Here is an 18036-nt window from a genome sequence, read left to right on the forward strand (position 1 = left end):
AACCAGCTATAATGGAAAAAATAAAAATCATTATAAATGAAAAAAAATTATGCTATTCTGAAGAATGTCTTTTGAGGTAACTCCACCCAGCATAACAGGAACATATGATGTTTGGAACTTTTTTTTTTTTTTTTTTTTTTTTTTTTTGTCTTTTTGTCTGTTGTTGTTATTGTTGCTGTTGTTGCTATTTCTTGGGCCGCTCCCGCAGCATATGGAGGTTCCCAGGCTAGGGGTTGAATCGGAGCTGTAGCCACCAGCCTACGCCAGAGCCACAGCAACACGGGATCCGATCCTGAGTCTGCAACCTACACCACAGCTCACAGCAACGCCGGATCGTTAACCCACTGAGCAAGGGCAGGGACCGAACCCGCAACCTCATGGTTCCTAGTCGGATTCGTTAACCACTGCGCCACGACGGGAACTCCTGATGTTTGGAACTTTGGAACTCACTAAGTTATACAGCAGCACATGAAGGAAACTTCATACAGAAGAGTGGGGAAGAAGTGTGTGTGTATATATATATATATATATATATATATATATATATATATATATGATCTATTTTAATTAGAAGAGACTCCAGAAACATAATTTTTATTATTCTCCTTTTCCTTCATAGTGCCTTATAGCCTCATATAATCCTTAGACATTAAGAAACTACAGAAAATATAATTTTCACTATCACAGTATGGAAATTTGAGTTTTGAAACTTCCAATTATTTATGGCATTGTACAATTTTGAATGTATTTCTTTTACTGTATTTTTGTATCACATATTCAAAGCTATTTAGTAACAGCAACATTTCCATCCATTAAAGGATATTCTGCTTCTTCCAGAAACCTAGTCATCCCTAAGTTCAAAACTTCATATGGTATTTTCTAACTTAGAGGACATGAAAGGATATTCATGACTGGTATGAACAGTTAATGACACACAACTGCTCGCACCTCCTTAGCTGGCCTTCATATTAAGGCTTTAACAGAAGAATGTAGAGGATTTGTGGCTTACATAGAAAAATTGTTACCTTGCAAGTTGAGCACTGAACAAAAATCTCATCCCAAACCATCATTACAGGAAAAGCCTGAGGAATCATCTTTGTTTTTTTCACTTTTGAAATGCTTAAAGATGTTTTATATTAATAGCTTTTGATGCTTTTAATGATGTCAAGGATGGGATTTAAGTGCCTTATTAATTCCCTTGATTTGCTGCCAAATGTTAAAGGCAATATGTGATTACTGGGCTAATCTTTTCTGATTTTGAAAATCCATTATAGGAAGAAAAATATAAAATTTGGAAAAGTAGAAATGATTTATAAAAATATTAGGATATATTTAAAAGAACAGAATGTTTGGACACAGGTTTAAAATTCCCCTGAAAGCATTTATTACAAGATTATAAAATATCTTTGTGTGTATTAATATTTAAATCATTGTTTCATCCTTAAATTTCAGAGACCATCTTGTTCATTTTTTAAACTCTTCATAAACTTCCCAACCACAATCACAACACATGATGTGATAAACCTGAAGTGATTTACTTCATCTTACTACCCTAATCAGCTAAAAAGATCTCTGTTGTCTCAGATCTTAGAGCCTGGAAAAACCCAGTTATTAATTCCTTATTATCCTTTCCCGAAATTCTCTGGTTTGCTGACATGCTAATAAGATTCCAAGAATGTTCTAAAGAAAGCAAAATCACCACTAAAAATGATTGCGTTCCGATCTTAAAATCGTTTTTTTTTTTTTTTTCCTTCTTCCTGAATTTGTTTTCAACAAAAATAAATTCCGTCCTTGAATGGGTGTACATAACTCCTTGGGCAGGCTGTATTCTCTTATCATCAAATATAAATATTAAAAGCCTTAAAGATCTTAAACCCTAATTCGAATTACATTTGCCAGCATACCAAATACCCCAGGGTGGGTGTATTAAAAGCTCTAAAAAGAGTCTGCTCTTACTTTTTAGCCAAATGGACATGTTTTATTCAGGATCTCTAAATAAAATCCTTATTCAGCTCATCCGCATTACCTTTGAGCATCTTTCCTTCCTTCACCCTTTCCAGCCCTTCACCCTGGCTTCCTGCATCTTCTGAGCTCCCCTCCTGCCTGAAGGCTTCGGTGCATTGAGGAACTGCCTCTTCTAGCCTCCCCAGACCAGGAACACTGTCTGATCCTCTATTAGGCTCATCATTTCTTTCCCAGAGAAAACTTAACTTAATCCCCTGATCCACATGTTATCCCCCAAATCTAATCTCTTGGCATCTCAGTTTTTCCACTGCAGCTGGTATTGCAGATACCATTTTAAGATTTGTCTGTATAGATTTTTTTACTACTGTCTCAATCACTTCAGCTGTACTGAAGTCAAGTATCATGCTGTTTATTCCCCATTATTAGCTATTAGCCTCAAACATCTACGTGTCTGCCACAGAGTAGGTACACACACTCCATCTGTCAACTAAGTGACAATAAATGAATGACTGTCTAAAATACATAAACAGAAGATTGAACATCTGAGTAAGCCCAGACCATCTCTTTATCAACTACTCCACAGTTAGCACTTATACTGGTCCAAATTCCTACATAATCTTTGTCTTCCAAAGCTTTATAAAACACTCTGGTATACACACACACACACACACACACACACACACACACACACACACACACACAAATACATGTGTTTACGTGAACACATGAACATGTACAAAGATATCAGTGGTTTTGGTGGTTAAGATTGCTGCACTTCACAGTGATAAATCAGGTTTTTTAAAAAATAACTTTTGCTATTAAAAATCTTTGAGAGTTAAAGAACTACTCTGCACTAGGATCCTGAAGGAAAAGTCCAAGTTAGGCATGATTAGTTTGGTCTCAAAATACTGAAGGAAGGTGGTGAAAACTCCAGTTGGTGGATGCAGACAATGGATTTCTGATAAGTCATATTTTCCTTCTGGCAGTCTTTCAAGAGATGGTGGGAAAGAGCAGTGAGCTTCAATTAAAATGAAATAGCTACAATTTCCCTATACATTTTAATATGCATTTAATTGTTGTTACTATATTCCTATGTGCTATGCTTTTTTTTTTTTAAAGTATAACCAGGTTTTGTAGACAGAAAACCTCTTTCACACTGCCTGTACTGTTCTGAGCATCCTCTTTAGTCCTTAGTTCCTTCACATGGAAAAGAAATAATGCCAACAAATGCCACTGAGAAATAACAGAGATCAGGTACAGAAAGCCTGGAGCCCTGTTCCTATGTTTGCTTCTCCTTTCTCCCTACCTGTCTCCTGATAAAACTCGTGTTCACATGGAGAGCCTCTGAATAATCTGGATATCTGTGTGACATAATTTTGCTAGCCGTCATTTGTTTCAACTAAAAGTAACTTTGAAAGGGAGAGGGGATTTTTCTTTCTTTTCTCAATAAGAAAACACCTTAATGTTTGCATTTGAAACATATACAAAAACACATTTGATTATAAAACCCACCTTTGGATTTTGTGTCATGCTGTGCTTTCACCAGGAGAAAAAATATTTTTTCAAATATGAAAAAAATAAGTAATACTTTTCTCAGATTCTTCATCTTACACACACACACACACACACACACACACACGCCTAGTCTCTCCCCAGGCCCTCCTCCAAAAAACATACCCTTCATTTCTATACTTCTTCTGAAGTGGAGAATGCAGTTGCTCTCAAAACCTCTAAAGAATTTACTAATATTAAAGCTCCAGTTAAGTCCCGCCATTGTCTGGTCACAGGATTTTTCATTCTATCCAAGGCTGATTGAAGGTCTTGTAACACATCTCTGTAGCTATTTCCATAGTGAGCACTCCAAGTATAGAGAAAATCATAGGCAGGTTTCCACATCATCTATAAAGAAAAAAAAATTAGACTGGAGTAGTGTGGAAATAAATCAGAAGGGCAAATAGATGCTTTGGAAAAAGGTTCAGCAGCCTCTTAAGACTCAAAAAGAAAATGGAATATTAATTATAGATGCACTTATTTAATGTCACAGAAAATGTATTTTAATAACTATCACTTCTCTGTTAAATCTCTCTTGAGGTTTCTAAACCTCGAGAGTTTAAGAATAATGACCACGCACAGGGCCTTTTTTTCTTGATTCATTGTCTAAACATTCCTCATTGTCTTCATATGAATATACATAAAATTCCTTGTGCATTTTTTTATGTTAACAAATGTTATTGAGATAAACTTTTCACTCCCTGAAAGGCTTTTCAGGCTAAAGTAATAACTCTTTTATTTTTATATGTATCTGTAGTGACCTTTATGACACCACATATCACAAGAAGGAACTATACTGTACATCTAATGCTTTAAGTAATCTTATTTGAGCAAATCTATAAACAAGGAAAAATGCAGCTTCATGATCAAGTCAAATGAAAAGCAAAAATATAGTTCTCTAATTAAAAATAATTTAATGACACATTTTATCACCAAAAGAAAGATAAATATTCAATACTTTATTATGCTTTCCCTAGGCAACTACCCATACCAATGACCTCATTGTTTCCATAGAAATAAATGTACGTCAAATAGGAACTTCACATACAAGCGTGTATGTAATGGTAACCAAGGCAACCAGGCTCAGAGAGAATAGAGACAAAGGCCAACCAAATAAGACAAATTGTAGAATACACACACATATCCAGGTTAACATAAATTTTCTCTAGGAAAACAACCAAATGAACTCCACACTTATAATGGGAATATCTGGAATATAAACTTTGCTTTGCTACTTATTTGGGTTCATTAAACTAACTCATTTGTGATTTTATCACTTTCAAAGTGCAGGAACACAGACTGTGGGCCGCATATTATGCAAAGTTGCTCTCTTAAAATAGAGCCTCCATTAACAGCAATATCACATGAAGTAGGGCCTTGGGATATAATTTTCAGCCTCCACTGATATACCCATGTACTCTACAATTGAAGTTAAAAGAATGAAAGATCTAAATAAGGAATTCTGTTATGTTTCAATACAATCTATATAAAAGGCTAGACATCAGGCTCAAAGGATAATCTTTTTTTTAAATTTTTTTATAATTTTTTTTTTTATTTTCCCACTGTACAGCAAGGGGGTCAGGTTATCCTTTTGTATATACATTACAATTACATTTTTCCCCCACCCTCAAAGGATAATCTTTGATGTTATTTACCAACTGGCATCCCTAAATAGCCATGAACACTCACATTTTCACATCTCTTGACAAAGCTTCGATAATTATCAAAGTTAAACCATAGAGAGTTGGCCATGATGCAGCAACAGAAATCATTCTGTATATAAGTTTTATCCTCACCAAGCTGATTTATAAAGAACTGTATCTTCTATCACTGACAAGCTGTGAATAAAGTGTTCTCTCATCTGTTTTTCTGAATACTCACATTGAAATCAAAACTTCCAAAGTGCAGGTCACACTATTAGTTCTGCAATGGAAGATGAGTTGAGGCTTATTAATTGAGTCTTTTTGCCAGATTCAATCTTGCCTGTCCTTGCTAAGATGCAAAGAAGCACTAAATGAGCAGATTATTCTGAGTGGGTATATTCCAACCCTTTGTAAAAGCTTTATATCCTATGTTGCATTCATTTAAAATTCCCCAATGTCCAACTACCTGGTACATTATTTTTCAACTTGTCATATATTGTTTCAAATAATACTGTTTATAGCTAAAGGCTTCTAAGACTTTATCCTAAGCCCTTTAGTGACTGAGCCTGATAAAAAGAAGTATTTGAAGATATTTTATTATATGCAGCAAACAAGAGCATTTCAATACCAAGGTAATGGCACAGTATCATAGAAAACAGATATTTCTTAAGAACTGCAAACTGGTAATTTTTGGATTGTGTACTACAATACAGATTCAAATAACTTCACTAACTTTCCTTGGCAGAAAAACTCTGCATTACATATCTTGCTGCAGCAGAGTGGATCACTATGTATAGAAAAAGCCCGAGGCATACTCAATCACAGAGCAGCCCCTTGGAGCTGTTGGAAGCAGGAAATATTCCAAGGTGATGTGGGGATTAGAAACTACAGATTCAGAAGAAGCCCAATGATACATTTATCTACTTACTTAGGCACAGGGCCATGTTATCCCTCAAGTTTGGCAATTTGTACTGATAGTAGAGCAGGATGGCCAGCTCTTGCAATTCACAGAAATGTGGACAGATTGCTGAGTCCTGGACCCTAATTAGGACCTCTGTACGTATAAAATGACTTCCCAGGAGTCCTCTGAATTAGTCAGAAATACAAGGAGGCATGTTGTCTGAAACTCACTAAGCTACCTAGAAATAGATACAACAGCTTTGGGCTAAAAACACTAGGGCAACGGTAAACTTCATAATTTGTACTAAAATATGAGTACATTTTTGTATCCCATTTTTGTTTCTCTGTGCAGCAAACTAAACCTGAATATTCCTTCAGTGCAAAATTTGATCTGCTGTATATAATATCATTATTGGCTCTCAATACAGATGACAGAAAAACATCACGTACACATAAAATGAAAATATTTGAAATACATTGCTGTTCATTTAGCGTTTATTTCACTTATTACATGAAAATTATTGAGTACCTACTGCTATGAGAAATTTGTTACAAAAAAGGAATAAAATAATGATTATAGCAGGGTTCTTGTTTTTAGAAGCTTTAAGGCATGGAAGAAGATAAATACTTGCATAAACACTGTCACAATGTAAGAATAGATAGGATTTGGCAATTAATAATAGTTAAGAACAACTAAAAAGTTACTTGCATAATCTAACTTAGTGTAAGAAAAAAATGATAGTTCCATTGACTTAGAAACACTATGGTATAATTAAAAAAAAAAAAAGATAATTTTTGGTTTCGGAGTCCTGGGTTCATGTCTGATTTCTATGGTCTAGTGGATAGGTCAATGTGAGTAAGTTAATCAAATTATCTAAGCTTTGAATTTTCTAATCTATAAAATGTGGATAATAATCCCCATGCCTGTGTCCAAAGTGCCCCATGAAGTGTCTGGTGTTTTGTTTGTATTTAATACTGTTTAATAGGATATGAAAGAAAGTATGTTTTGGGTGAGGGAAAGATAAGGAGTCAGGTTTTAGCTTTACTGAGTCTGAAGTAAGAGGGGCTATCTCTCATCTCCAATAAGAAATCTTAATAGAGAGATGATCTCTATGAGCAGGCAAGAGTTTAGCATCACTCATGCTAAAGTGATGGTGAAAAGCATGAGAGTAGAGGAAAATAAAGGGATGAAAATTTTAATCCCTAAGTCTACCATTAGGGACCACGACTAAGAAATAGAAGCAATGAAAGGATGGGGAGAAGCTGGTGTCAGAGTAATAGAAAATTAAGCAAACTGCTTCATGTTGGAAAAGTTAAGGACTCAGCATCCCCCAAGAGGACATTCAGTGGCTTGCTGGAGCTGGCTCACACCAGCCGGTTGTTCATATGGCCTTTCAATTCCATCACACTGGAATATTAAAATCATCAAAGTTGGGAGTTTGTCTACCAAGGAAATTGGAAAAAGCTATAAATGAGGGCTTTTTATCCTTTAAGGAACTCATTGCTAAATACCTACCAGCATGCCACTCACTGAGGACATCTTTTTCCTGCTACTTCTCAGAAGTAATAGAAAAATAGAAACATGAAAGAAAATACAGAAAATTCAGGATTGTGGTAATAGTAACCTTGGAGAAGAAAGTTTCAAGGGAGTGGTGGAGGGCATACTACAGATATGAGCAGGTGCCAAGGAACTGGAAGCCATAGAATAAATGGGTCATGTCTGGAATCTGGACGTTGAAGGAAGAGAGACAAAGTTATAAGGAGAAGCAATGAAAAATAAAAGTATGTTTCAAAGGAAAAAAAATTTGTAAAAATAAATATTATATAATTGAAAGGATAGTTTGGTTTAAATTTCAACTTAGCCAGATGGAGAATTTAGAATTTGTTGAAGATTAAAAAGGCAACATATATAAAATATTCAAGAGGAAAAGTTAACTTTCTTTAAGCAGGAGATGTAAACACAAACAAATATTAAAATACTTATGGAGTTTGGGGTTATAATTAAGGGGACAAGTATTGAGAAAAATTGAGAAGAAATAGGATCAAAAGCCTATGTTTTAGTTATGTACTTGATAAAACAATGAAAAATATTACATGTTAGGAACTATGTTTTCCCTTAATAAGCAAATCTCTGCCAGGCATGATAAATATGGCTTTTTATATATTGAGATTTGCCTTAACAAACTGATAAAAGTCCAGCTTTCATCAATTCAAGAGTTTCATTAGTTGTTTGTTGTCTTTTATGGTATAGATATACGACATTTGAACTCAAGTTCTTAAACACATTTTTCTTTCTTCAGAATTTCTTATTTTCTTAGGTCATTCTATTTTTCTTACTTAACTGAATATGTTATCACAGACAAAGACATACATTAATTCACTACAGACTTCATGAAATTATGCCCAAGTAAACATACACATTAAGGCCACAAGGTATTCTAAACTTCATAATAAAGAGAAAATAAAGTCATTTTCTCTAGAAATGTTTGAATAAATAAAATAACTAGAATAAACAATTTTCTTTCTGGGATGATCTAAGTTAAGTCCTCCAAAACTGGACATGAGTTGTGGACTGCCAAGATCTCTTCCAGGTTTATGTTATTTTATATCCATTCAGTGGTTTAAAAATAGTTCTTCCTCTCTTGCTTAATGCTATGATTTAAAGGAAGATATGCAGAAACTCTGCACTATTGCTCTGACAAATCAAAAGGAAAGTATGCTCCTGAGGGTTTGTTTTTGTTGAATTATTCTTAACCACAAAACAAATTCCCTCAGCCTTCTCATCTTTATCACCAATATTTGACACACTGGCATCATTCTTATTCTTTAACTCTTAGATTTTTGACGTTAACTTCATGGTGTTTATGGGCTCATCTCTGAACAGGAAGTATGAGGCTGATAAAAGTATAGTTGTCAACTTCTTATCTATGTGCTTTGATTTCTTTATATAAGGAGCAGCAGCATTAGTAAGCATTTAATCTTCTAAAGTTGAGCAATTTCTAAAGTAACAGCATTTGTGTAGAAGGAATATGTCTTTGGTTTATCTTCCAGATATTAGAGGACAAATAAAAAGGTAAAGAAGCAATGAAAAAGTAATAATGGAATGCCAAAAGAAATGAAACAAAACAGAGACAAAAAAATGAAGTTTTCCAAATTTAGAATGCATTTTCCCAAAAGCCAGTCAGACTCATTAGATAATACAATAGACAATGAAATATAACATGAACAAAAGCAATTCAGATTTGAACGTAGCATTCTATGTCTTTTTTTAGCTCATAAGATATGAACAGTATAAAAAATGCAAGTGGCTTTAACTACCTTTAGATAATTACATTTTGCCACATTAAAAGGTTAAAAATCTACCTACTTAGGAGCAATGTTTCATTTTAAGTACAATTAGCTAAAGAAGTATTAAGACAAATTTGCCCCATTAATGATTATTATACGTATTCTATCTTCAGTGCATCGTTTACAATATCCAGGTGGCCTTCCATCACCTATAATTGGAAAGTACATAGAAATTGTTGGAGATGAGGTTGCCATTATTTTCAGAAGAGAAAAGAGACTAACATATCAGGAGTCCTTATTTCCTCAAAAGGGACATGGTACTTTAAAAAAGACTGATTTAAAAAAGACTCTCTGAAAAGTCTCTTTGAGCATAGCAAGCTCTATTTGCTCTAGGATAAACTATGTGAAACTTTAGCAGTTAAGCAGGAGCCAGAGAAAGACAGAGGTCTCATTCCAAGCTACTGCATCAAAACAGTCTAACATCTTAGGAAAACCTGCTGGTCAAGCTATTCTCACCAAATTCTAGCTAGGAAAAGAATCCAGGTCACCTGGCTATAAATCTGAGGCTTTCTCACTAAAGTATTGCCACAAATAAGCAGTTTCAATAAATGCTGATTTAAGTCTTATAATTAGCTGGTGTTTGGTTTTCAAAAATTTATTGTTTGTGATTCCTAATAATAAACCTTGATAAAGGAAAATCTAAACCTTAAATCAAATATTAGTGATGCTAAATACTTTTAAGATATCTATTATAATATTTAACTTAATATTATTATTATTTCTATTTGATTTCAGGGTGGTAATAGGACATATAGAATTAAATCAAAAAATCATAGGAATACACTGTGATACCCTATGAATTAAATTGAAGTCTTTTTTCTTTATTCTATCACTTCAAAACATGGAGTATCTTTTTGGAATTAAAGATTGTAGCACCAAGCATCATAGAGTTGTACAAAATAAACTATGATAATCTAAATATTATGTCACTGTGCCAGATCTCTAGTACAAACAATGAAGATTTAATAAATTACTCTATAAACTTTACCACTGGTAGATGAATCTTTTCCCTTTTAAAGAAATTGTAAATGTATTTCTTATTGTAAAAGAACAGCAAACCCTAGATTTAAGTACCAAGGCTAGAACTGAGCCAGACCCAGATACATAACCAGATCATGCCACATCCCTATAAGCAAAATCCAAGTATTGCAGAGTGAGCCAGGAAACCAGAAAACTGTTAAGAGTTCAAGAATATTCCTTTTACCTTTTGTCAGAGACATTTTCCAAGGAAAATTAAATGTTGGTAAGCCAGTAAGAAAAAGTTGATCAGCCAAGATTTTTTTCCTTATTTTTTTCCCATGGATGACCATTCTGCCGGTTCCTTGGAAGAGAAGGCTTAAAATCATTGCTAACTTCTCCCTTACCTTCATTCTTTCTGTAAATAATCTTGGCCATATTACTAAAAAATTAATATACTTCATTCACTTTTCCAAAATCATTTACTGTCACACTGTTACACAGTTGTCAAATTCACCTCTTCCTCTCAGTCAAAATAATAGATGACATTTAGCTATTAAAATGTGCAAGGTATTGTCCTAAATATTTCACATGTATTATCTCACTTATTCCTCTAAACAGCTCATGAATACGATACTATTATTTGCCTCATTTTACAAAAAAAAACCAATTATTCATAGAAAAGTCAAATAACCTGCCCAAGGACTTAGGGCTAAAAGATGGTAGAGCTGGAATTCAGACCAGGAATCTTAATCTCTGCTCTGGAAGTCATTCAAGACTCTCCAAAAAAATACATATCCAACCATATTTCCCCATAATTCTAAACATGAACTCTCCCCTCAAAATCATGCATTCTTTTCAATGGTCTCTAGAAGTCATCCAGAAGCACTGAAATCCCCTTCCAGTCCTTTCCAATTATTCAAACATTACCCATCCTTCAGGACTAGGATGTACCCTCTAGTAGCTCCTGTCTCTTTGATCTTCTTTTATTTAGTTAACTCTGAAAGGATTTATCATCTGCATATAAAACAAACCCAGATTTAAATCCCAGTTGTGTCACTTAACAAGGATATAGTTCTGGGTAACGTACATAAATTCATTCACTCATAGTTTGCACATGTGTAAAAAGAGGATGGTTATAATATCTTTTTTACAAAGCTTGTTGAAACAAATGATATTGTAAAGAAATTGCTCATAATGATTAGCTGACATGCAGTAAATATGAAAAACTGCAACTATTTTCATTCTCATTATTAGCTATATTCACTTATTTCAACATCTAACCATATAATTCTTTAAAATGTAGCACTTCAAATATGGAGTTCCTACCGTGGCTCAGTGGTTAACGAACCCGACCAGTAACCATGAGCCACAATAACAGCAACGCAGGATCTGAGCCGTGTCTGTGACCTACACCACAGCTCATGGCAATTCTGGATCCCCAATCCACTGATCAAGGTCAGGGATTGAACCCTCAACCTCATGGTTCCTAGTTGGATTTGTTAACCATGGAGCCATGAAGGGAACTCCTACTTTTCCATTTTTTATCTAAGCTAAGAATAAAGTGCTCTGAACACTACTGCTGCCAGTCAGAGAAGGAGGAGGGAAAAGATTATAACTAGAAGATAAAGTAGAGAATTAGATCCTTATTGATTCAGTGTAGTCAGTAAGAAGATACAAATATATCTTGCTAGTTATAGCTCTCTATAGGTGAGTAGTTTCTAAGATGAAAAAAATATTACAATTAGGAATGGTGACTTCATAGGGATGGTGGTCTGTTCTGATAGGTCAGATAAGAAATTAGCCTCAACAAGTTTATTGGTGCCTATTGCTGAGGTGGAGCCCAGTGAGCATAGGTAACTTAAAAGGTGAAGTGAACTTTTAGTGTGCACGGTAAATAAGTGTCCATATTGAATAAGATGGAAAAAGTGTCATCTTTACCGCAAGGGGACCAATGTGAGAGAGATTCTAGGTAAATTACTATCATATACGGTAGCAATCTCCAGAAGGCTAAGTGAAGAGTACCGAGTTTAGGTTTGCAAATCTCTTAGCCCTGAAATTACCATAATTTCTGCTTGTAAAATCCAATGGTTTTTAAAAATGGGCTACTTTTTCTAATATTTTATTGATATTTATTTTTAAAATAAAGTTCAGAAAAACTCCAATGAATTTTTACTAACTTTCATAGGAAAACATTGGCAATAAATATCTTTGTATACCATAAGCATCTTTTTTTCTAAAAGAAATACTCTGAAAAACATGTTTTGCTAATAATCATATTCTAAGTTTTATAGTTTTGCTTTTATGTAGGAATTGAAATGTCATTCAAAAAATTGAGTAAATTTTCTTAAATTTTAGCTTATGGAGATAGTTAATTTAAAAGTGTCATTCTCCAAAATGAATGGATAAAGAATTAATATATACATACATGTGTATATACATATATATATCACAGAATACTACATAGCCATAAAAAAGAATGACATAACGCCATTTGCAGCAACATGAGTGTAACTAGAAATTATCATACTAATTGAGGTCAGAAAGAGAAAGACCAAATACCACATGATACACTTATATGTAGAATCTAAAATATCATACAAATGAACCTATCTATGAAACAGAAACAGACTCAAATAGAGAACGGATTTGTGGTTGTCAAGGGGCAGGGGTGGTGGGGAGGAATGGATTAGGAGTTTGGGGCTAGTAAATGCAAATTATTACATTTACTACTGGATGAACAACAAGGTCCTACCATATAGCATAGGGAACTATATTCAGTATCCTGGGATAAACCAAAATGGAAAAGAATGTAAAAAAATAATACATACACATGTATAACTGAATCATTTTGCTGCACAGTAGAAATTAACAGAACGTTGTAAATCCACAGTATATCAATAAAAATAAATTTAAAAATAGTAAAAGTGTCATTCTCAGAAGTCTCTAGAGAGAGGCTTTTTTTCTTCTTATAAAAAAGATTGAGGAATTCTGTGGTGGCATAGCGGGTTAAGGATCTAGCGTTGTCTTTGCTGTGGCTTGGGCCACTATTGTGGCTCAGGTTTGATTCCTGATCCACAAACTCACACATGCCACAGATCCAGCCAAAAAGAAAAAAAAAATGAATGAATGAGAAGTGGCCAAAAGCACTCAAGAAAAATCTGACAGATGTAATATTAATAATCTCCATTCTTTAATTGTCTGAAGCTTGATGAAGCTGTTGATGCAAATTTTGATAGTATCATAACATGGCTTGAAAAAATAAAAAGTGAAATGAATTGGTTAAACTCTCAGTCCTACCATAACTGACAGCTCTGCCACTCAGCCACTATATTGGATTTGGAGTGAGTGAACAGAATATAATGGTTAAAGTATAAGGACTCCAGAGTCAAAGGCCTGTGCCCCAAACCTGGTCCTGTGACTTTCTAGCTACACATGTTTAAGCAAATTACCCAGCCCCCCTATAGCTTAGATAACATTAGTAACTGCCCTCAAGTTTTTGTTAAAAGCATTAAATAAGTTAATTTTTGAAATGTTGCTGGAACATTGCCTGGCACAGAGTAAGGGTCAGATAACTGTTAGATAAAATAAAAATAGAACAAAGGGTAAAGGGAGAAGCTGAAAAGGAAGAATAGTGACAGAACTGATTGGAGGCATTGGCACACATCGGTGGAAATTTTCAAAACATGTGCCCACTAAGGATGTGAGATAAAAGAAATAAAAGCAGCATGGGAACCACAAGAACTTGTTCTCTCCCTCCCCCTATTCCAATTCCTCCCTCCTCTGCACAACTACTCAGAACTAACAGAAGTATATGCTTTGAAATCAAATGCTTATCTTGTAAATTGATCCTACTTAAGAATCACCTCCTTCCTGAGAGAAAAATATTGTAGAGTTTTTTTTTTTTTTTTTTCAGAGGATGGAAAGTAGCATACACTTAACTTACATGGCCTTAAAGGTAATAGTCTCATAGATTATTTGGAATAGCTTCAGGTCAATACACCATGAATTATTTTCTAAACATTTCATAGTAATAACATGCATCAAAGTGATGATTGCTAGTGTTAATCACAATAAATTGAACAATAGGCCTTAAAAAGATACACAGGGGATTTCCTTTCTGTTTCTGAGTATTTATTAGCCTCAGGCACAGACATAGTCATCTCTGTGATTTGGCCTGTGCAAAAGTAAATAATGGAAAAGTAGGCTATTTGTTGGCCTCTGTGAAGATTCGAGGGAGGATAAACTGTAAACAACCACAGTTAGAGAGAAGCTAGATACTTAACAAAACTCTTTGATAAATAACTCTTTGATAAACAACCATCAATAAAACCTTTTAAAAAACAGAGCTTATTAAGAAAACAAGTCCTGCTTTCAATTAGACAACATTTAAAAAAAAAAAAAGATTCTGTAGGGAGAGCAATTTTTGTTTCATAGCAAAATTGATAGGAAGGAGGTAGATTTCCCATTTATCCCCTGCCCTCAAAGTAGCCTTCCTTATTATCAATGTCATTCACCACAGTGATATATATGGTACAAATGAATCTACACTGATGTATCACAATCATTCAAAGTCTATAGTTTACTTTACGGTTCACTCCCAGTCTTTTTTTTTTTTTTTTTTCTTTTTATCTTTTGGCCATTTCTTGGGCCGCTCCCGCGGCACAAGGAGGTTCCCAGGCTAGGGGTCGAATCAGAGCTGTAGCTGCCAGCCTATGCCAGAGCCACAGCAACGCAGGATCTGAGCCGTGTCTGCAACCTACACCACAGCTCACAGCAATGCCTGGTCCTTAACCCACTGAGCAAGGCCAGGGACCTAACCTGCAACCTCATGGTTCCTAGTCAGATTTGTTAACCACTGCGCCACATTGGGAACTCCAATCACTCCCAGTCTTGTACATTCCATGGGTATGGTATCACATTGAGTATTTTCATTGCCCTAAAAATCCTCTATGCTCTGCCTATTTATCCCTTCCTCCTAACCCTGGCAACCACTGATAGTTTTACTGTTGTCATAGTTTTGACTTTTCTAGAATGTCAAATATATTTGGAATCATGCATTATATAGCCTTTTCAGAATGGGTTCTTTTGCTTAATACTGTGCATTTAAGGTTCCTCCATGTCTTTTTATGGCTTGGTAGCTCTTTTGGTTTTTAGTACTAAATAATATTCCATTGTTGCATAATCTTACATTGTACCACAGTTTATCCATTCACCTACTGAAAGATATTTTGGGTGCCTCCAAGTTTTGGCAATTATGAGTAAAGTTGCTATAAACTTTCGTGTTCGGGTTTCTGTGTGGACAAAGGTCTTCAATTCATTTGCATAAATACCAAGAAGCATGACTAATGGATCATATACCAAGAGTAGGTTTCTTCTGCAAGAAAAAGCCAAGAAGCTCCAAAGCAACTGTATATTCCTATCAGCAATGAAAGAAGGTTCCTGTTATTCCATATTCTCATCAGCATTTGGTATGGTCAGTGGTCTCAGTTTTGGCCACTCTAATAGATGTGTAGTGGTATCTCTTTTTCATCAGTTAACTGAAATGTTAGAGCAAGATATCACACATAATATTTTTCCTGTTTTATTGCTTACAGTTTTCTCATCTTTATCTCATTCGATAAAAGCTGATCTGCAATGCTCTTCTTAGGGAACAGAGATAAATGTAGCTTATGCAGAGGAAATATGGCCTCAGCCTCTGGCTGCTCGTGGCTAGCAGCAAGTCTTGTTTAGAGAGCCAGGTTCCAGGAACCCAGAAGCTGGCCTGCTAAGACTTCTACTGTAGCTGCTAGAATATAAATGATTTGAATTGCCTCTTTACTCTTTGTGAAAAGGTTGTCTTATCCTGCATACCCAACTGTAATACTTATTTCAAAATAAGAATTTTTTCTCAAGAAATTAATTCCCAGGTCTATGTCCAAAAATGAAATACAGAATACAACTTTTGCCTTCTATCAAGTCATCATCTAACTAAACAGACAGTCTTTCCTTAACTGAAATATCTTCAAAATATTTACATTCCTGTGAAAGAAAGATACAGAAAGAACACTTTATGTGTGCTCATCACTGGAATATTTTTAAGTCAATAAAAACTGACCCACATTTCCTTTATTTATTTTATAATGATTTTTTTTTTCCATTATAGCTGGTTTAGAGTGTTCTGTCACTTTTCTACTATACAGCAAGATGACCCAATCACACATACATTTCTTTATGGTAGAAAAAATACTTACCTAACTTAACCTAAAAGTATATACTTGTTTTAATATTAATAAAAACAATATTTTCATATTAAATATTTACTCTGTTCTACACGCTGTCATTCTGTATTTGATGTCTATAGTTCTTACTGTAGGCAAAATTGTGGAGGAGATAATGCTCATACATATCTGCAGTTCTCATTACCAGTGATCCCACACCATTTACTCTCTCAACGCTTTTTGTCACAAAACATTATATATCACAAATGATTAAGTCTATACCTGAGCCTGAACAATACTTATTATCATGTTCCTGTTCCCAACTCCTCTTTTCAGTTTATCTATTCTCTGCTTCAAGTTCTTAGAGCCCTGCATTGCCAACTGCTTATTTAATTCGGTCAACTTATTTGATCAAAGACCATGTTAATATGCAATTCACTAGGAGAAACAGAAATATATTTTAAAGTAATAAATACCTTTAAAGGGTGATGTGTATATGTTTTGAATATAATCAAGAGTTACAGGTGCAGTGACTGCAGTTAGTGGATCCTCTAGGATACTCCCTCAATCAATGCACATATGTGGTGCACATTTGACTGCACTTGATGTACTCCATCTGCATTTTTTCACTATTTAGACAAACAGAAATCTTACCTCTGTGGTAACATCTCCCGCTTTTCCTTGGTGAGGAGTTTCATATGCCTCTATCTGTCGCTTTGTGAGTCTTACTAACTTTTCAGCTAGTTCCCTCCAGCCTTTTCCAAGCTTGACAGCTGAAGTCAGAATAACAGCCTCTTGGATGAGATGTGCTACTAACCCCTGGCAATCAATCTTCAGCAGAGCCTGCAATAACAACTGCATGTCATAATTAAAAGCAATTAATTTGAGCTTTTTTCTATAAATTAAATTTGTTGTTGCATATTCCAGAACTGGCCTATTTTTTTAACTGCACATATATTTGAATTTTCTAATATTTACAGAGTTAACTTACTTTTAAGCAAATCCAACATGTAAAGTACCCAAGACACTACTAGATCAGAATTATGGGACTTTTAGGACTAACTAAGTAGCTAATTACAGCGCCCTGGGTAAACCACTTAACTAAGATGTTTCTTAATATCCTTAATTACACTAGGAGAAAGTTGAACTAGCCACTTCCAAATATACCCTGAGGTCCTAGTAGTTAATAATGTATCAACACAGGGAGGATTACTCACTCTACAAACAATAATTACTTTCCTTACCAGATGACTGGATATGGGATTTTTATAGAATGAGTACACAGGTGCTGGTAAATGTTATTCTAATATTTTGTTATCAAAATGTGATCTAAAACTTCCCAGAATCATGAGTATTATATGAAAATGAGACCCTCTGACAACCTTGAACAAAGCTATTGATATTTATGACTTAAAAAAAATTAACTCTCTCCCTTCATCACCAAATTTAACTCAAACAAGGTATTATAATCT

The 18036-nt window shown here is 34.6% G+C and overlaps 1 protein-coding gene across 1 annotated transcript in view; it reads right to left on the minus strand.

Annotated features, from left to right (window-relative positions):
• The window catches only part of MACC1 (MET transcriptional regulator MACC1), a 107703-nt gene that overhangs the window by 35047 nt on the left and 54620 nt on the right, over positions 1 to 18036 (minus strand). Inside the window, 2 exon segments of the mRNA XM_084978446.1 lie at positions 3643 to 3864; positions 17219 to 17407. Of these exon segments, the coding sequence (XP_084834572.1) occupies positions 3652 to 3864; positions 17219 to 17407 (402 nt within the window). The 3' untranslated portion in view covers positions 3643 to 3651.

Source organism: Sus scrofa, chromosome 9 (genome assembly GCF_054392235.1).
Source record: "Sus scrofa isolate SSC_HxYL_T2T_F1_AM1 chromosome 9, Sscrofa_HxYL_maternal_Yorkshire_Landrace_v2.0, whole genome shotgun sequence".
NCBI classification, from domain to species: Eukaryota; Metazoa; Chordata; class Mammalia; order Artiodactyla; family Suidae; genus Sus; species Sus scrofa.